Source organism: Varanus komodoensis, unplaced genomic scaffold, assembly GCF_004798865.1.
Source record: "Varanus komodoensis strain SLA01 unplaced genomic scaffold, ASM479886v1 scaffold2, whole genome shotgun sequence".
Lineage (NCBI taxonomy): Eukaryota > Metazoa > Chordata > Lepidosauria > Squamata > Varanidae > Varanus > Varanus komodoensis.
The window spans coordinates 21,968,043-21,989,983 of NW_025335568.1; the positions used below are offsets into that span (position 1 = coordinate 21,968,043).

A 21,941-nucleotide genomic window follows, 5' to 3' on the forward strand; every position below is an offset into this window, starting at 1 on the left:
GGACAGAGACAGCCAGTGGGTGTGTGATCCATGGAGATGCTAAGTGAACGGGTGCTTTATTGACCAGATTTAAATACACTGCAAGTGGGTCTCCATGTCTGAATAACATGGTTCTCACTTTCTGAACTATGTCATAACACAGATCAGAAAAAGCTACTCTCAGTAAGGACTTAAAGACTAGCAGAGATAAAGTGAAATAACTTATCAGATGCAGGGGTGTGTAAATCTCCTTGAGAACATTCATGAGCCTTATGAAACCATTTGGTTTCACTCAAATGTCTTCAGATCTTAGCCTGAGGAGGAACCTCCATATTTTTATTAGAGGATTAAATGACTTTTGGTTGCAACTCCAATCAAATCTTTCCCAGTGCATGGCAAAATATTTCCAGGGTAAACACATAACCTGAATGAAGATTTTTTCCCCCTTCCTTTGTTTTTTGAAAGTGTCTAATATTTATTCAGATGTGCATTCCACCAACAGTCCATTCTGCTTTAGGGCCTGACTTTGCAGCTATTATGCATGCGAAACATAGAATGACTTCAAAGAGAGTTGTGCATATACATAAGGACAGAGGAAAATATTTTGTAATTCAGTTCTTTCCCCCGCCACCTTAAAAAAGGTTAAATTCCTACATCTTAAAGCAGCAATAAAATATTACTTACTATACACATGTGTTGGAAATTTGCAGCCCCTCCTAGGGTAAGGAAACACTATTTTCCATTCATGTGTTGAAGTTTTTCAGTTGACCATTTGATTATCTTTTAATCATGAAATTTTACTTTATTATAAAATAAGGTTAACAAAACAAAGGAAGCAAGAAAGAGGAGAAAGACAAGATAATAATTGTTCAAAATCACTAAAGAAACAAGGAAAGAAAGGAATTTACTAATTATAATTCTTAGTCTATAACCATTATGCTTACAGAGCACCTACAATAAAATAGCCTAAGTTGGAGTGCAATATAGATAAAAAAATAAAAATACAGTCTATACAGTATATAAAATATATATTAGGGCACAATCCATTCCAGATGCTTGTAGCTATCTGAACTCAGATGATTACAGACTTTCTATGAAGGGCTGGAGAAAGATGGAGGCAAAGGCTGCTTTTCCACTCCCGCCCTGCAAAATACTTGGGTACCTGATCTCATCTAAGTGTCAGGCCCTGCAGTGTGAGGGGTGGAGGCCAAAGCAGCACCAGTATGCATCATATCATGGCGGCACCAATCCAGTCTCCTAGAAAGAAGACCTGTGTCCGGAACACCCATTCAACACCTTTGGGTCTTCCTTCTGCATCAGTTGTAAGGTGAGGGAAGCTCCCTTTAAGCTCAGAGCCCCACTTCAGACCCTGAGCAATTTTTCAGGATGGGACTCCAAAGAACCCTATTGTCATCTAGATGCAGTCTGGTGACCACAGGGCTTCATTCTGATCAGAGAAAATACAGGCAATTGTATCTGGTTGGAAATTGATCAAAGGTTTAAAGGACTTCAGCACAGAAAAGAAATGAAACCACCACAATAATGTTCTTAAAGTTAGAATTCCTTGATTACATCCGAAGTTTATCTATAAATGTAGATTCCTCTATTTTATCAACCAAGTGCTCTTTCTTTGATTTCTTTGGGGACTTCCAGTTACATGCTGTACATGACATTACAGCTGCATACAAGGGATAAGAAGGTTTTTTTATGGAGAAATCCAAGCTGAACAAACATAACTTTAGGAGTTACACTGTCTAACATGAAGAAATTCCCTACAGTAATCAGCAACTATGTTCAAACCTCCTACACTGTTGAACATTCTCACCAAAGATTAAAGAATGTACCAATCTGACCACAGCCCTTCCCTTATTGAGTCTAATTTGTATGTATTGGGTAAGCCCTGCAGGAGCAAAGTGCCACCTACTGAGAACCTCTCATTGCTCTTCTGTATATTAGCACTAATTGATAAGCATGCAAAAGAAGTCCAAACACACAGCCAGTCTTCTCTCTCAAAAACTTACCTAATTCAGTCTGCCAGGTCTGCACATTTGGGCATTTTTAGGATTGGATAATATATAAGCTATGACAGTTTTGCTTTTTTAAATTACCTCAACTGTGAAATGTCTTCCCATGAGAAATGTACATGGATCTGTATTTGATATTAGCCTTTATATGCCAGGCAAAGTCTACCTTCTTTAATCAAACTTAAGGGGGGTTAATTGCTGATATTTTGAGTTTTTGTTGTATTGCCTGGTTTCAGAATTATTATCCTGTTTAGTTTTATTATCCTGTTTAGACATGTAGTTTTGGGTTCACTGCTTGCTGAATTGCTAGTTTCTATTTGCCAGATTTTTTTTGCTTCTTTTCTTTGATGATAGTTGCTTGTATCTACCCTATTTTTAATGCCATCTTGTCTGCCCTTTGGCAGAGAGGGCACAATCCTTTAAGTTGACCCTCAACAATCCTAAACACCAAAGCCAGGGGCTTGCAATCATTCTGTGCAGAGTGCGAGGAGAGGCAGAGGTGTGCTTCAACACCCTATCCTGACACATTGCACTTTTTTGCCCAGTGTGCCCCCCACCCCCCAGCTGGGGTGTTTCGGAAGGGAAGGGAAGGAGAGGGACTTGCAGAGGTCAAGAACAGCTTCTTTCCTGGATCCTCCAGTTTCCACTCACCAAAATACACCCTTTTCCCCCTCTGCAAGGTCAGTTTCCTAACCATGGAGGGCAGTTGGCTTGGTTCTCCTCATGCCAGCTGTGAGGGGAGTTGTCTTAGTTACCGAGTCCCCACTCCAAGCTCAGACAGGGGCCTCTGGCTTTGGATCAGTGAATGGATCTATCCTCTGGCCCCTCAGACACTTCCCTAGGACTGAGCTCTCCATGAATACAATACAATACAATACAATACAATACAGAATGCATTTATTGAGACATATGGCTTCTAATACCATAACATAGGATTTTGATTCTGCTCACCTCCAGATATCCAATTCTTAGTTTATTTTCACTGCTCACCAATGGCCATTTAAAATGTCAATTAATTCATGTGCATGAGCAATCAGACTAGAATATACTTCTTACAGTGGATAATAGAGCCCATGAAGCCCATTCTTCATGACCAGCACATCAACTGGACCTAAAGCAGGGCTTGTGAATAATGTGCGCTGCCCTTACTCCTTAAGAATACTATTACATTTGAACACAATATACCAAGGCTCTGCATACTATAGTGGTCAATACATTCCTGGCTGCCATAGGATATCATTCTTTTCCAATAAGATGATGTCCTGAGAGTATGTAAAAAGGAAGAATCGGTACATCCCTCCATTCTGTTGTGTGAATGCACCTGTTTGCAGATGTGCCTTCCAGGTTGCCACTTCAAGTACATGATCCCCAAACAGGGGCTCATCTCACTAGCTGAAGAGGAAATTCTAGCTACCCTCCATTGTATCTCATGCATGCATTGCCTTGCTATTGGAGCTCTACCCGTTAATGTGCTGGAAACTCCATAATGCATGTTTAACAGTTGGATGTAAAAGTGTTCCATTTTTAGACCTTTCTAAGAAATGAATGTCTTGGCATACATGCATGCCAAATTTCCACTTCCTCTCAGTTGGGGAAGTACTCAGACTGATTTTGATACCCCCTGAGTCCATAAGAAAGTGAAGCCCAAATATCTTTATAGCATATAATATACCAGACTCATTCGACAGTTGATGCTTACTATAGAAATAATATATCAAACTCTGCCTTATATTGCTAAGTCTTGGCCCATCTTTTCTGACAGCCGGATTGCTATTTTCTGAAAGGTAAGCTAGAGGGACAGAAGGCAACAAAAGAGTGAAAATCAAAACCAGAAATCTAGGCATGTAACCTTGCACTTTATATTCAAAAGGCTCAACTCATCCTGAATGTGGCAGTCCCACCTCACACACTGCTCCCACCATGAGTGCCCTATTCCCAGTCGGTTCCCACTTAGATGTTTTTCTGGAGGATAACACGGTGCTGGAGCTTCTGGAAGGCTAAAATCAAAACATACGCTGAGAGCTGCCTGTCTGAATTGGCACCATCTTCCAGCTGTGGAACACATGAGGCTCCAGTTTGTCTTTTTAACATCAGCAAGCCCAGGAAGGGATTCATTAAAGAAAAGAAAAGCCACAATTCTGCTTGTAACATCCTTGCATCCCTGTCCAGTTTTATATAGAAAGCATTAGATCAGCATAGGAATAAAGCTTTTGGGCTTGTTGGTGAAAGGGATACTTCATGCAGTTGAAATGCACCCTAGCCCACAATTGTCTTTCAGACTGTCAGTGTGCTTCTGACTTCATAGCTAAGAAACTGTGGCTACAGTCATCAAATCAGCAATTGTTTGGAATAAATGTATATGGGACTGCAGGTTCTATAGCGAAACTGAAAGAGGCATTAAAACATTTCTGCAAAAAGCTATACAAATTGGACAAAGATATCAGGAGTTCATCCCATAGCATAGTTCAAACATTGAGGGAAACGCACACACATGCACACATGTACACACACTCACATTATGGCTGCATTATAGTAACCACCAATTTTTAATGTTGTAATGGAACAGTAAAAAGAAGTTGCAACAAGGTCAAAAGAGCTTGTAAAGCTGTCCAGAGTGACATAGTTGTGATTTATGAGTCAGCATGTGTCACCAGAAACTTGTGATTTCATTCCTTTGAGTGAGTTGCCTTGAACTGCTATTTTTAAGAGAAAGAAAATGAAGGGAAAGGATACTGTGTATTATTCCTGAAATTAAAGGGTTAACAGACAGAATGACCAGCTTTGCACAATCACTGCAGCTAACCAAGGGTTGAGAGTGTGATAGTTGCCCTTTGGAATATTCAAGTTGTGGCAGGTGAATTCCATAGCTTATCATGTTGTGCAATCCTAACAAATCCCATGAGTTATAAGCTTCTCTTGATAGATTTGCACAATGTGATAAGCCACAGTGACCACCCACTGCAGCTTGAATATTGCATATTGTCATTGGCATGTACCACAAAAGACCACATCTTAAACGAACCACAGTCGACTGCAGGGATTGTGTATACCAGCTCATAAAATGTTTCAGTTCTCTGAATGTTTCAGCAACTACCAGCTTTCATGGGTTACAACTCACTTCATCAGATTCTGTTTGAGAGTATCCTGAACTAAAACACTGAAAGAGTCCTGAACACTAGGTATTCATGCCAAAGGTACATGATTTAAAAATCTTTTATTTTTAAAAAGGAAGCTATTTTGAAGGATCACTGCAAGAGGCAGGACCCTCATGGTGACCTCCAGACTGCAGAAGATTCTACCCAGTGAGGTCCGCCTGATGCTAACCTTGCCATCTTTTTGAAGTCAGGCTAAGACCCTACCCCAGGGCTTTTAATGGACTATGATGGGTTATGATGAAATTGTACAAGTGTTTTGTAAAGAACACTTGTTGCTCCGTTTGGATAGTAATGCTCTATTGTAGGAACCATTTTTCTAGAAAGTTATCATGCAGGTTATATAGTCACATTTACTTGGCAACTTCTACTTTTAGATCTGAAGCTCCAGTTGAGACTGAAGTTCACCTTCAATTTGTTGCAGCTGCTGTGGTGAAGACTTCTTTGGAAAAAAAAAAACCCAATAATTTCAAGAGGATTCCTCTGGTTAAAAAGCCATTTCCTTACAAGGGAAGTTCTGGAAGATAGCAAAGGGGGGAAAAACAAGCCCAGAATTTTATATGCACTCCTAAAAAGCATTTTAGAAGGGCTATATTAATTCAAGCAATTGCAAAAACATTTTTGTTTGAGTTAAAAAGTGTAGCTCTCCCAATGAAATGTTTAACATTGAATGAATTCTGAACCTAACTTTTGACAGACAGCTGTTGTTCTTCAATGAACACATTAACCTTAACAAGATGCACATGAGGTAAAAAAAAACCCACCAAGGTTTTGTTCTGGGAACTGTAGAACTGAGGGCTGATGGCCAGTTTTGTATTGTTGCTCCTTCTGGAGGACAGTGGAAGACACTTCAGAAAAACCCATGGTTTCCACACATGCCCCCATCCTAAATACAGCCCAGCAGAAGCTGTCTTAGAATAGCACTAGCTTAATTGAACCATTTCTCTGTACATGATTTATTTGTTGTAATTGGATTCCCTAGATCCCTACATGGCCAGATCCTGAACTCCCCTGCTTTATGTTATTGGCTCACATTCCTGGGACATAAAATATACAGAGCAGGAATGAATAGTAAGCTATTGTATGTTATCTATCTGTGGCTCAAAACTATGGGTTACCAAAGTCATGCGGTGTCACATCTGCTCCCTAGCTGGCTGAGAGTCCAAGACACCACATAAATGTGTGCGCCAAAAAGTTGGTGGGGGAGCTGTTTTTGCAAGACATCTGGGATACCGATGCACCTGAAGGCCTCCTTCCATATGTTCACACATAACTAATAATATTATCCTGCAACAGCAGTATAATGAAACCAACCAGTTTACTTGTGGATATATTTATGAATTGTTATTTTGATACTTGCAGGGTTCCTCGTCTCCTCAGAGAGCCATCTGCTTGCCATGCCTGCTTCATGTCCTATACCAACTCCCTCCCTCCCTCCGTCAGTCATGCACATTTTCATCCACAGTGTACATTTTACCTCATTTTGAAACATGCAAAAGACAATTTTTGACCCTTGCCATTTCTGCAGGGATGCCTAGTCGATGTGGGGGGTATGGAACAGTCAAGGTGTCCATCCCTTGCCTCATCATTCCCATTAATATAAGCACATGCACCATTGGAAAGCTTTGCAGTCTAGCCAATCACAGATGCTCCACCCACACTCTACAGCAGGACAACTAGAGCCTCCATCAGCAAATGACCATGGGGAACGCTGCTTCTAGACCACCTGTGGTTTCAGTAGCAACCACAGGCTGCAGGGCAGTCACCCGAGGGCAGCATGTGGCCTGCAGACTTCTGGTTGCCTACATGTGCTTTAAACTTTTATGGGAGGTGACTCAACAAACTCAGTATCAGACAGCCTTCTGGCTATTGGGTGGAATAAAAATGAAATAAACCAACAAATATTGCAAATGGGCTTTCACAATTAACAGAGCAATTTTCTAGAGAATATTTGTCAAGAATGGGTTCTTTTCCTGCTGGATACAGTCATCTCCAGAAAGTTGGAAGTATTAGGACAGACCCATCATTGTATGTGGTGTAGGTGTGTCTGGTTGAACAGGTGCCACTGGTTTTGGAATGCTCTGAGCAGGGCAAGTATGAATGCAGCATTTGCAGCAATGGCACTGTGAAAGCACTTTCAATCCCTGAGGGTCATCTCCAAACAAATAATTCTTACCCTCTCCCATAATATTGTGCCCTCGAAACTCTATGGCTATGCAGCCCATGTATGTACAAGTCTAGAGGGTCATCTCAAAACACACACAGCACAGCAACAATGCAGGTTTTCCCTGAGTCACAGCTGGATATCAGTGCTGGGAGCAACCAAATTCAATACTTGTGATGTTTTGATGAATGCATGGAATAACAAATATAAGCAGAATGACTTCTGTGTGACCTTCGTCTGGTTTGAGTTGTGGGTATTTCTGCTGTAGTGGCAGAGAGACTTGGTTTTGTAAGGCATCATCATTTCAGCATTCATGCCGTTTGTTAAAAAATGCAGCCCTTCAGCAGAATTACAGCATGACTTTATCTGCTCTCTTTTAAAGAAACCAAGTTTCCATATAAAAGTCTAGCAAGAAGTGTTTTGAAAGATCTGGTTGCATATCTGCATATACCTGGATTCCCCATAGTGATGTCCAGACTGCCTCAATCTAGATGCAGAGATCTTAGGACACTCTCGTTAGCATTATTGTTATTATTTAATACATTTATATGCTACTTATATATGGTACATTGGTGCAAATTTAGAAATAATAAGTATAATTTAAATAGAAATGCAGTACATCTTGCCATAAGAAGTGACACATAAGTGGTACTTGCATCTGCTCAGCCTGCTTTCCAGGTGCTGACTGTTGACCTACAACTTCCAGACCTCTGGTACTCTTCCTTTTAATGGCCATGTTGCAAGGATGCCAGACCACCACATCCCCAAACAGCTCTTCTATGGTGAACTGTCTCAAGGAAAGCGATTGCACGGAGGACAAAATAAGCATTACAAAGACACGCTCTCAAGTCCCTGGTTATTGACACCACCTCCTGGCAGACCCTGCCACAAGACCGATTGACATGGCGCACGCTGATCCACCAAGGCTGCCAAACATCTGAAGCCAGAAAGCCAATAGCACAAGAGGAGCGAGCACTCCGTAAAGCCAGAGTTGCAAATGTTGCAACAGTGGTGCCCACACATGTCTGCCCGACATGTGGCAGAACACTCCGTGCCCATATCGGCCTTATCAGCCACCTGCGGACACACCATGGACAGCTCACAACCCATTAGATGTCAAGGTCCTCATCGAAAACAATGGACGAACATCATCATCTTTGGTTTTGAAGCCTGACCTGGCAGGACACCCCTCCAAAGAGAGGACACCATCAAAGAGAGGACTGATTTCTGTTAGCTCTCCAAAGCAAGGGACTCTCCTTGATTAGACCAAAACAGACACCTAGACATAAGTTAGTCATTACTAGTTTAAGTCTCCATGGAAGATATCTAAGAGGGTTGCTCCACCTTTGCTGGTTCTTTGTACATGCAGGACCAGCTGTTTCAAATTGGGGGTTTGGAACAAGGTTTTTTTGAACTACTGAGCTGCCCACTCTGAAAATGAGTGTGAAAATCCTACTATGCAAACAGTCCCTCCCACAAGCACACTACCCCCTGATTTCAGTAGATATATTGTAAGGGTGATTCACACTCTGTCTGGTCCCTGGACGAAGCCACTTACCCCCTGATCTTGACAGACCTTGTATCAGAAGTAAGTCTAAGTGCTTTTCAGTATATTCAGCCCTGCAGCATGTGGGACTGATTTTTCCTGACACACCACCCGAACTACTGGTCTTAGAAAACACACACCAGACATATTACATGAATCCAGACAATTAACATCATTTTTAAGGCTTATTTTGGTATGATGAAAAGGATTTCACAGAGGTGTTTCCAAGCTGTGTACAGTGCCCTATTCCACCACAGCCTCCCCTGGTAGATCCTCCAAGTGATCAGGAACCTCACATGATCAGAATAGCTAATTCTGGGGAGAACTGTAAGCTTGTTCAGCCAAACACAATTGCAATCTCTCCTCAGTCCTTCCTCAATGCAGGAAGAGCTGGGGTGCGCAGGACAAGCCCTCCATGCAGAGTTTTCATTATGCCTGAATGGGACGTTTGTTTGATCTTGGGCAGAGAAATCCTAACTGGTAAGGAAAGAGAGCAAGCAAGGCAGAGGAACCACTGTTCCAGTGCCCGGTTTATTCAAGCTGGCAAGCTAGTATTATGGGAGAGGGTAAGAAGTATTTGTTTGGAGATGACCCTCAGGGATTGAAAGTGTTTTCACAGCGCCATTGCTGCAAATGCTGCACTCAGGTTTGCCCTGCTCAGGGTGTTCCAAAACCAGCATGAGCAGGCTTCCCCTTTTTATTACACCATATTCAGGCATTTTTTCCGTGTGTGTGTGTTTCAGAAGCTCAAAAGTATTGGATCAATAGAATCTGAAGATCTACTTTTTCTCCCTGAACAGCAACCACCTTGCTGAACTTCCTAATGCCAGAATTCGGATGCTGGAGAAGCACAACCTGCAGCCAATTGTCCAGATTTACAGAGGAAGCTTGCAAGGTTAGGATTTCCTTTCTGCAGGCAGGCCTTTCTCTCTACCCTCAGTGGAGGAGATCTCCAAAATCCATAGGGCCCAGTGGTTGGCTTCTTGCATGTTGAGAAATTTTAAACAAAAAGATGTCATTCCAATTTGTGTGCACTTAACTATGCTAACCTTTATGTGTAGTTGCAACTGTGGGCACGGTTATTATAACATTAATAAATATACAGTACATTTAGTCTTAGGAAGGAAGACTGAACAAACAACTGGAGTGCCAGCTCTATCTGCTCTCCAGGTGCTAACACTTGATAAGCAACTCCATGGTTCCATCTGCTTACTCTTCTGCTGCTTCTTTACCTTTAAACCAGACTTGATCTGACAACCATTTAGCTAGAAGATACCCTCAAAACAGAGGATGGTCCTCTGGCAGGTCTTCAGATACAGGGCTGTCCTCTGCAAAAGATGCCATCCTAAGTCCCTGGAATGGCTTCTCAGGGGCCACCAGATTGCAGCTTTTGTGACTAGGTTGGAGATTCAAATTATTAACCCTATTATGATTTGGGGGACTGCCACAAAGCTATCATTCTGCAAAATCCATGCCTGAAAACCGTCTGTGTTCTCCCACACACCTATTCCATTCTAGCATTGCATTCTACACGTAGAGCATTAGAGAAGGGAAATCATTCTCTGCCAATCTCTCAGACGTTTCACAGTATGACTGGTTTGAATTACAAGACCATCCAATCAAGAATCATCTTATCCTAGTGGGTTTTGGACATGGCTCAGCCAAGTAGGGCTCTGATCTTGACTTTAGAGCCTGGTGCTTATTATAGTAGAGATAATAAAATACATTATGGTATTTTCCCTCTTTCAAGTTACCATATTAAAAATACAGTAAATCAAAGGAAACTCCATATGACAAGAATGAACAAACACACACACATAACAGGAGTGCCAATGGTAAGCAAGAAAGTTTCAGTATAAACCTACAGATTTTTATCAACCAAAGCACAATAGCAAAGGAATATCACCACTCATCCAGAACGGCTTCTGGCTTGCCTAGGTGCATTTTGCCTTGGTGCATGGTTAAGGATTTAGTATTCTCTGGAATGCTGCTAATTAATCAAGATCCTGCAGTTGAATGCTTGACCTTGGGGAAGGCTGATTTCAGCTGTGCCCTCTGGATAGTGCAGTCAGTTATTCAAGGTTAGGCAACTTTATTTGCCTATTGGTATGAAACGCCATCCAGCAACTCTTACAAGGATGTTACCATCCCCATTTTAAGAGTAACCGCTTGCTCAAGAAAACTTGCTATACAAATGACTCAAAAGATCTTTTAAACCAGAAAGATTTTTAACCCACATAGTCATTTCAAAACTTGAGATACATATAAATACTTTAAAATATTAAAATAAGTTAATTGATTGACACACATTCAAAACATCACAGATTGAAAAGTTCTCAAAGAACTGTGACCCCTTTTTTGTTAGTTTCTTTTTTCTTTTTCCCTTTTAACACCATCCTATTGCTGTTTTGTTTTTTATGGTCCTTGCTTTTTTTTTTTATGCAGTTAACCTAATTTTGGCCATTCAGTTTCTTCTGTCTCCTAATGAGCTGATTTGCATACTCTGCTTAATTTGAACCAGTTCTACCACAGCAATTCATATGCACAGGATAGGAACTGAAGTGTTTCCTATCTGCTAAAATACATAACCATGAAGAGAAAAAAGGCCTGTTGTAAGTCCTTTATGCATTACAGAAGACTTGGAGGGAACAGCATTTTTCAATTCCAAAAAAATGTTAGGAGCAGGACCAGTTTCTCTCATACTATTTAATTTTTTCCTGGAAATCCAATACAATGCAGTGGTCAGGATGTTACACCTGGGTTCAAATTCCCACTCAGCCATGAAGCTCACAGGCTGACCTTGGACAAGTCACTCTCTCTTAGCCTGACCTACCTCCAGGGACTGTTGTGGGGATAAAATACATTATAGATGGCTAAGGATCTGGCTGCATTGACCTATTTCTTTGGAGGACGGGTGAAATAAACATGCAATAAATAAACTACATTATAAGTTTCAGCATAAGAGCCTGAAGAGGAATTTCACCACCATATATTTTCAGACAATGCCTTTGGCTTTCTTAGATGGGAAAGGGAAGAACATACCATGAACTGGATCTCTCTGCACTTGGGGACAAAATGAAGTCAAGGACATGGCGCCTTATCTACTTCATTGGCCACTATGTTGCTCATACTCAAATAATTAGACTGTACAGCAGAATGAATGCTTTATTGGGGCCACTCCCCCAGTGCCTTGCAGGAGAAGTATTGAACTAATACATGAGACTGGACTGATCCAGTTTAGTGCTCTTTGATTTTTTGCTCTTTCAGTAGCATGAATGTTCCAAGGGGCTTGAGGGGAGGCCATAGGACCTGGAAGGTTACGCTTCTGAGTCTCGCTTGGAAAATGCCTCATGTTCAAGTCCTGCTGCTTCTGCCTCTGTGTGCTTCACAGCCTTCATTCGCTCCTGTCCTGCGGTACTTTCTGTGACTTTGGTACAAACCGGACAGGCAATAAAACCGCTTAAACTGTTTTTCATTCATCATCTCCCTAGCCTCTACATTTATCCTTTCCTTTCTAGGGACACCACTGTGACATCTGCCATTTTCATATGAATCACAAAACAGCGACAAAACAACCATGGAGAGAATAAGGGGAAGTGAATCACTCCATTTCTTCAACTAGAAGACTCCTGCACAAAACTGCTGCAGCTGTTTGTCTTAAATGTTGCAGGGCCACTTCTGTGCTGTAGGTTATGTTCGTAACAATTGCCCACAAAAGAAACACAACAATAGCATAAGGGGTGAGCGCATCCTTTTAAAGAAACCTCTAAAGTATAAATGCTGTTTCTGCACAAAGCTCCCTGCACCTGTTTATCTGAATCTTGGAAAGCTCGGTCCCCTCCAAAGAGGCAACTGTCCCTGAAAATTTCATCCAATTCTGCTAGGAAATAAAAAGTTATTGGCAGTTCACATTTTTAAAAAATCAGATCACATTTTAAGGCATGTAGCACAATCCACCTGCACCTATTTGTCTGATATTTGGCAGACATTCTTGCCTCATAAGGGATCACTATGTCTGAGATGTTGTCCAATTCTGACAAACAGAAGAAAAACCTATAACCATTTTGATTTCCAATTAGAGACAATAGAAGCATGAAGACCTGGTTTCAGAACTGAGATGCTGATTTGGAACTAGGTCCCAAGCAGGGAGCCTCTAAATTGATCTGAACTGGATCGTGGTCCAAATCAAATCCTGTAGTCAGTGCACACCCCTCAGTCTTACATACACTCACTCAACCTCAGTCACGTTTGGTATTGCTGCTTTACTGCAAGAGAGATATTTTCTTGCATATTGGATAGTCTGATTATTAAAAATATTAGGAATCTTAGAAATAAGGCAGTAGAAAAGACAGTTCTACCTTGCTTGGTGGTCACTGTGACCATTTGAAAATCTGTTTTAGTTGTGTATGCAAAATACCGCCTCTAGAGAGAACTGCAGTGCCCTTTGCTTGATGAAAGAAACTGTTTGGACTGACGGGTGGTAATCTGACAAAGTGTACGCATGCTCCAAGGTGGGGCTATCTTGTATCTTGAAACAGGTGTAGGCACTGACCCAGGTAGATTTTTTTTCTCAGTACATGTTTAGCCTTTTCTTCCTGACTAGGGAAAAATAAGGAAGGTGCCAAGCCCACCACCTTTGGGAGGAAATTTTACAATTGGGGTGCCACTACCAAAAAAGCCCTTCCTGGTTCCTGGTCCACATTCTCCATGTGGTGGAATATATAACAAGGCTTCTGGTGATTATTGTAAATTAGAGATAGGTAACATGGAAGGAGGTGGTTCTAGCTTGGCCATGAACCATGGGCTCGCTTGTCAGTAATAAACTAGCACTTTGAGCAGTGCCCAGAATAAACTGGAAGCCAGTAAAGTTGATCCAAAACCAATGTAATGTGGTCTATGCAGCATGCACCTCACCTCACTCAAAGCCATGCTGTACCCTAATCTTGAGCCATGTTGTGTAATAATCAACAGGATCACCTTCCTGTCTAGAAAGATCCTCAGCTTCTTCACCTACATAACCTCATGAATCCAGGCTCAAGTTTGAGACTTTCACAGCCTCCCTGACGTATTTGAGGAAAACAAAGACCAAATTAGGTATTGAAGAAACCCAGTCCTCAAACTCTGAATGATCTCCCTCAGAGCTTCCATAGATATTAAACAACAGAGAGGACACAATGGAATCCTGAGGAAACCTCAAAGGCCAAAACCCAAAGTCCCGGGGGGGGGGGGTGATCAGGTGTTCTCTCTCGCAGTCCTCCATTTCAAGGTCAGCCAGAGAACCATTCTCTGTTTGAAAGCCCTCTCTGTTTTAAGGGCAGTCCTGTCCAATACCAGTTTCAATATAGTGAATGGTTGCTCATCAACAGCTGAAACCTGCAAAGCAGGCTGAACAGGCAGTGACACCAGTCACCTGGCCATAGTGAATGGTGCATTTCTATTTAAAATTTAATAATCATTCCTGATATTCATCAACACATATAAACCAGCATGTGCAAAACTTATGCAAACTGGAGTCCTCTTCTGTGGCAATGCATTTTTTCCCTTTTTTGGCAATCCATAAGCGGTCCTTGCAACAGTTTAGATCAAGCTGTGCTGTTTTCAGGAACAGGCAGTGCTAAAAACACAGCTCAGGCTCACAGGACCCCCTGCACACATGCATACATTTTCTTATATTAATTTACATATGCACTAAAGTCTCTCTGTATGTATGTGATTTAGAGGAGCCTGTCTCCTAAGGGCATCCCTAATAGTTAAAAGGAGTGGATGGGCAAGAAAGAGGAGGACCTTTGAATGCAGGGAAAAACTTAGGCAGAAAGATTTGAGGAGAGGACAGCAGGAGGTAAAACACGTGTGGGCAAAAAGCCAGGAACCCGGGGGGCTCAGAAGCAACGGAGACCATCAGGACCCCTCTGCCTTTATTGCAATAGGTGTCTATGGACAGCAGGGTGGCGGAGCATATGGTAGCCTAGGGTTCCAGGGCTACAGAGAAAGATACGGAGATCTAGCCCTGGTGAGCTGCTCCTTAACACCATCTCTGTATGCATGCATCCTTATACAGATCCCTGCATATCTGATGTAATACATATGAAAAAAGGAAGCTTGTTGAGACAAAGTTGCAAACTAGCCAAGTTTAACAGCTGCTAAAAGAAATTTGGAGACAGAGTTGAAGAGGTGAATGGGTTCACAGGTGCAATTTACTGTGTAATTTTCTTTAAATTTTAAGAAAGGAAAAAGGCCCGATTGTGAAGACGATGGGGCAGAGCACTGAAGGGGAAGTAGAACGTAGGCACAAGATTTCTGTCAAGATTCTAGGTAAGTTGTACAGAAGAGATACGTGTGAGATTTTTAAGAATGAGATTGTGTGTTTGTTTCTACAAGGCATAATTACACTTTTTTAAAAGTGCGAACTTTAAAATGTAGCATATGGACAGAGGTATTTGAAAAATATTTGGATCAGAGAGATGTGCTTGCTAGACAGCCAGGATTAATAGTATTCACGAAAAGGGAAATCTGTGTACCTTGCTGCACAGGGCCATTTATATATATTTATATATATATATATGTATATGTATATGTGTGTGTGTGTATATATATATAGTGATATGCAAAGCAGGATCCTTTTTGTCCTCTTTTATCATGAGGCACATCCTCTTGGTCAGTAATTCAGAAGTGGCCATTCTAAAGGGTGGGTAGTGGCACATACACGTACTTGGAGCAGGAATGTACATGCTCACAGATAGTAGAATGCTCTGCTGATTGCTCTCCTATCTATCAATTTTACACATAATCAAGGAACTCAAGGCAGCTTACATAATCCTCCTCTACTACCTCTTTAATTTTATCAATACAACAACCCTGCGAGGTAGCTTAGGCTGAGAGTCCATGACTAGCCCAAAATCTCACAGTGAGCTCCATGGCTAAGTGTGACTGGGACCTGGAACTCCTAGATCAAATTTACTGATGAAGTGTTTTGAAGATGAATTGATTCACCAGCCTAATGCAACACAGATTGTATATTATTCTTTTATGCCGTCTGGATTCATTTGCCCAGTGCATAGACCAGAAGCATTCCAACTGTGCTCTATTATTTTATGAATGGAATCGCTTTTTGTGTTTTCTACTACCAAGCAAAGCTTTGGGTTCAAACTTTTTCCAAAGCAATCTCTCACTTTAAAGTGAGACAATAATTTTTAAAACTGTAATTATATCAAGTAAAGTGCCACAAAGGCTAAGGAAAAGAGAAGAAAGAAAGGGCGGGCAAGAAAAATAGGAAAACTTGTTATTTCAACAAACAATGTCTTGTGTTCCTCAAAACAATATTTTATAGCCTAAATAAGTCAAGGAAAACAACTAATTTAATAAAGGGTTATTTAAAACAAAATTATTAAATTGTTATGTGCTAATTATTCAGGATATGCGAGGTGGCTATTCTGAAAGGCAGCACAGATCCAGCTTTGAAATTATGAATGCCATTAAAGAAAATGAACATTGTAAAAACGCTGTCTGGAGAAGCACAAAGTCATTTCAGTTTCAAAGAGGTTTTTTAAAAGCAATGGCTGACGTTACTGACACTGCAATCCTAAATGTAAGAGTCTGTCTCCTCTGCTACAGGGAACAGTCCTCCAGGATTAAGGTGTCCTCTATTTATAGGGTTCTCCACTCCTAATATGGTTTAAAATGAAAAAACCATGGGTGGGCGAGGGGGATAGAGATGGGCTTTGAAGTTGTCCACCTACAACACCTGGACAACAGACTGAGCAAGCCACTTGGCCACAGTCTTCCAGACTTTAATGAGATTCACTGTTTTCTATTTAAAGTATAAGAATTATTTTCTAAATTTGTATTGTACTCCACGAAATAGCAAACCATAACAGATGGTTCTCCAAAATATTTCCTGCTGCTCATTCTCTCCTCTGGATTTTAGTCACAGTATATTAAGGTTTTAAATAGCAAAGAGTTGTGCTTCCTGGACAATGGTCTTGCCACTTCTCCACCCCTCCTTCCATAGAATCCATTTCCCATTTTTCTGGGGGTGACAACATGTTTCCAATTACCATATGCCCCATACATATCTCCTTCTTTCCATAAGCAACACTGGGAAGTCCTTTTGCTTCAGATCCTTAGAACAATGACTTCTAGGAATATGCCCTGATTATTTCCATAGAATTTATGGTCTAAGTAAATGTACGCTGGTACAGTTCTCTCTTACGAATGTGTCCAAGATGGAAGATACCTGTCTTGGAGCTTTCCATTCATCCTAAGTCCTGCTGACAAGAGCCAGGCAGAGTGGGAGGAATGGCAGAATTACAATGTATCACTCCTGGCCCTCTTACTGCTTCTGTACTGGAAAAACTATCGATTGTCTATACCATGGCTAAGTATCAGTACAGCAGAAGCAAACCAAACTATGCATTATTTCAGGGCTGCATGACTTTCAGCTGGAGGTTCATGTCTGAATCATCCTTCTGCAACCTCATAACTTCCAGATGTGTTGTACTAAACTCCATCCAGTAAAGCCATGAAAGTCAGGCATGATGGGAATTATAGTCCTACACAACTGGCAAGCACCAGATTGGGGAAGGTTGGTCTAAGTGCTTTTCTACTCCCCTGCACTCAAATAAGCTGCTTAGCATAGAAATATTGCATGTCAGAGAGAAGATGAAACTGAAGGCAAGCTCCATGCTAGGCATAATTAGGAACGGAATAGAAATAAAACTGCCAAGATCGTACACCCTTTATACAAATCTTGTTGTGACCACAGTTAGCATATTGCAGGGTTTTAAGCCACCTTACCTGAAAAAGGACATTATTGGGTTGGAAAAAGTACAGAGAGGGGCAACATAAATGATCAGGGAACTGGAACAGTTGCCCCATGGGGGGCAGCTAGAACAACTGGGACTATTTAGCTTGGGAAAAAGGTGAGTAAGGGGAGACATGGAAGAAGGGCTTAAGATAAGGCATGGTGTGAAGAAAGTGGAAAGGGAGGCTTTTATCTCTTTCTCATAACCCTCAAATCTGGGGTCACCCCATGAAGCTGATTGGTGGAAGTTTGTGTGCTACCCAGAGGTATTGTGGCACAATCGGGTGGCATGTAAATGTTTTAAACAAACAAATAAATAAATAAGTTTAGGACAGATAAAAGGAAGTACTTCACACAATGTATAGTTAAACTATGGACTTCCCTCCATGGGAGGTGGTGATGGCCACCAATCTGGGTGGCTTTAAAAGGGGATCAGACAGAGTGATGAGGGAGGAGGCTATCAATGGAGACCAGCCTTTCAGGCTGTGTGCGACCTCATTTACCAGAAGTGGCATGCCTGCGTACACAATAGCTGCGGCACTGGGGAGGCAGAGCCCTTGCACCCATCCTGCTTGAACGAGCCTGTGGGCAGCAGGTTTGCCACCATGTGCACAGAGTGCTGGACTACATGGACCTTTGGTCTGATCTAACAGGACTTTTATGTTCTAACCTTTCCCACGGCATGCTATATTTCTACAACAAGGGAAGTGCTTAATTTTAGTTTCCAAGGAGAGGCAATAAAACGACCACACCCAAAACTGGTTGAAGATCATCTTTACCACTTGGGTTTTGATGAATGTATAAAAGTAGTTTTAATTCACATTAGTAATAGAGAGATCAAACATTCATTTGTAAAGATCTCTAGTCTGCAGAATCAAAGTTTAAAGCAAAGTATAAGCATTGGGCTTCGCAATTCTACATATTAAAGTTTACTTAGAGTGTAGCTATGCTACATTTTCTATGAAGTGTTCATCAAGTGTCAGGGACTTGATTTACAAATCATCACCACAGGGGTCCAGTCTGGATTTGGCACCCCAGTGTGTGAGGGGAAGGGCAGAGGGTTAAATTTCTGGTACCACCATGCTAGGTTCCCAAGCCAGCAGATAGCCTCTGCATTAGCAGTAACAACAGCAACCCTGCACTCAAGACCAGAAGTGCATGAGAAAAGCGCCATGTAGCTTGGCCTTTTGTACACTTTATTGTTTTTAAACTAATTCCTGCACAAAGACCTTTTTCAGAACTGCAGTCAATAACATGGCCTGCCAGTGACACAGGGAGAGATTGAAATGCTGGTGAGTAGGCAGACAGACTGAAAGCAACACTGACTGCAGCTGTGAGTTCTGGAGCAACCATTACCATGCTTGGGTACAGAACGCAGGACCATGCAGGCAGTGGACAAAACACACAACTCCCCAAGCAAGTGCTCTCCAGAGCTGTTAGGCTACAACTCCCGTCACCCCGCAATGACATGGCCATGGGAAGTGAACAGCTCTGGAGGACACCAGGCTGGGAGAGACTGGTACAAGTGACTGTGCTCTTGTGCCCAGAAGATGTACAATCTTCCTTAGAGAGACAAGTCACTCAGGAGGGTAGAATCACCCTAGGTTGTGCTAGGCATTGATAATCACACTGTTAGAAACTGGTGGGGGAGGAAGTAAGGATGGAACTTCAGAAAGGGCTTTGCTAAAAAGGCGTCTTTGATAGAAGAGAGACATTGTACAGATTTCTTGAATAGTAGCAGCTCTCCTGTCCAAGACTTCAGAGTCCCACAGAAAACAGGGAAGGCAGTAATGCACTGAGTGGATCGATGGACTGATCTGACATAATACAGCATCACATATTCATAAGTTGTGCACTGAAGACAGAGGAGCTCGTTCCAGCCACATGGGGCAGCATGGGGTAAGGCATGGGATATGGAAACAGGACAAGGAAACAAAGGGAGGGAATTGCCAAGGACCTTGAGATATGATAGAACAAACAACTATCTCTTTATTTTGGAAGGGGTTTAAAGCTGATGCATTTTAGGAATCCATTAATTACTTAGCTGGTAGGACTTTTGCAATTCATTTGCAGCAGCACCTGCCCAGTTGTTGCGTATCCCAGCCAGCTGCATCTGAGCAGCCTAAGGTTGTCTGTGGGGCAGGACAATCAGAACGGACCTTCTCCACCTGCACACTTTTTCAGGACAAACAAAGCATAACTTTCTCCAGTGTCTTTTATTTCTCCTGGGATGCAGGACACCAAAACCATTCAAGTCAGGACAGAGGACACAGAATGCAACCTTCACATTCACCCACTCCACTTCACACGACTAAGGAAAGGTGCTGTGCTGCTACAGCCTGCCTGTAGGAAGGAAGAGGACGCAAGGAGACACTAACTTGGTAACCAAAACGGTCACCATCCAGTTCCCAGCTCCTCAGTCAGTTAATTTCCCTGCTCCCAGGTCTCAGTCCCAAGCTTTAGGAAAATCTGGTCACAGATCCCTGGATCACATCTGTCATGTGGCCACCCAAGGTAAGTGTGAAAAAGGTCTCCTCATTTAATGGCATTAGTGAACATTTAATGGCCTAAATGGACATGTGCAGGGGATCCAGTATCATATCTCTGGATCACTGGAAACCAACACTTGCCCACCATGAACAAGACCAAGAGCCAGACACAACTGGATCCTTTCTTTAAACTTCACACCCTTTCAACCTACTCTGAGTCCTGCTTGTACTAGTGGAATTAATCACTGCTTTGGTGAAGGGGGAAAAAGGGAGGTTCCCTTGATCTGCTGCCCCCCACACATGCTGTGTCACAATTAAAACTGGGCTACGCTGCTTGGGGAATAACCGGAGTCTTAATCCAGCACATCTGGAGGGCACCAGATTTGGGGAAAGCAGATGCAAACATTTTATTGCCCAACTTAATTGTCCAGCTCCCTTTTTTCCCACTCCCTGCAGCTGCCTTGTCATTGGAGTTGGCATTTGGGGAGATCTGATCACAATTTCCAGAGTCAAATCTGGCCTGGCCCTAAATCCCTGGTCAATGAGCATGTGCTGAGGGTGGGAAACTTTGCAAAGGAAATCGGTGGGCAGTGGGGCTGCATCTCTGTGCCACTCCCCTGCAGGGATCTGAAACGAGTCCCTTTTCCATGTCACTGTTTCCAGTTAAATGCTTTGGGGGAAAGCAGCTCATACCCTTCCAGGTGCTGGAGTGGCTCCTGGACCTTCCAGTTGCTGACTTCTAATCCGAGATGTAGCATTGCCACGCTCATCCGCAGGGGCAATTGCAGCAGCCCTTCCCCTAATTGGAAACACCCAGAACACTTGAAAGGCGATCCCATTGATTTCAATTAAGTGTGCTTAGAGTCAGAGGCTTGTTTGGAAGTCAGTCCTAGCTGTGATCTTCCCAGCGCCTTCGATTTACCGCCAGTATTGTGGTTTCCTTTGGGACTTTGCATTTTAGCACCTTCTCTTCCAACTGGATCCACTTACTCTAGCAACAAATAGCAAGATGGTGAAAATGATTATCCTGCACACTCTCATAGTACACAACAGCCAACACTTTTATCACTGCTGCCCAAAATGCCCACAGCAGGACGACAGCGGGACATTCATTATCCCGTGTTGTTACCAACCGCATAGACTTTGGCATTTCCTAACAAAAGAGCCTCCTGTTCAGAGGCAGTTCACCTCCACATCCTGGAGGAGACACGTATGATCCTGCAAAGCAATCCTAATGTGTGCAAAAGAGGATTATGGTTACAGTTTCTTGACGAAGCTCGCTGGTATCAGTGACAAAGATGAAGGTACGCAAGAGGGAGAAGGATGAAGGGGGACGGGGGAGAAGGAAGAGAAGAAGGGGAGGGAAGGAGCAGAGGGGGAGAGAGAGGGAAGGGGAGAGAGGGAGGGAGGGAGCATTGAAGACAATGAGTGCGGGGGAGAAGGAAGAGGAGGCAGACGGAAAGGCAGGCGTGCAAAGAAAGAAAGCGGCGAGCGGGAGAGGCATCCTACCTCGCCTTGCCGGTGATAGTGCTTCAGCCCTTTCCCCCCCTGGCCCAAGATTTTGCCTTTCTTGCTGGGGCCCAAAGGCAGTCCCTGGAGGAAGGTGGTGGACCTGTTGGTCGTCGCCTGCGTCGGCGTCTCGCCCATGAGCGTGGCCTTGATGGAGTTCACCTTGGTGCCGTCTAGCTGGGAGCTCTCCACGACGAGGACGGCGGCGAGGAGGAGCAGAGGGCGGGAGGAGAACGGACACCCGCTCAGCATGATCATCGCCCCTCTGCCCAGAAGCT

At 42.7% G+C, this 21,941-nt stretch overlaps 1 protein-coding gene across 1 annotated transcript in view; it reads right to left on the bottom strand.

Moving 5' to 3' along the window:
* The window catches only part of DKK2 (dickkopf WNT signaling pathway inhibitor 2), a 62,545-nt gene extending 40,624 nt beyond the window's left edge, over window positions 1-21,921 (bottom strand). Inside the window, exon 1 of the mRNA XM_044429359.1 lies at window positions 21,664-21,921. Coding sequence (XP_044285294.1) covers window positions 21,664-21,921 — 258 coding nt within the window. The remainder of the gene's footprint in view (window positions 1-21,663) is intronic.
* Between the last annotated feature and the right edge of the window lie 20 nt (window positions 21,922-21,941).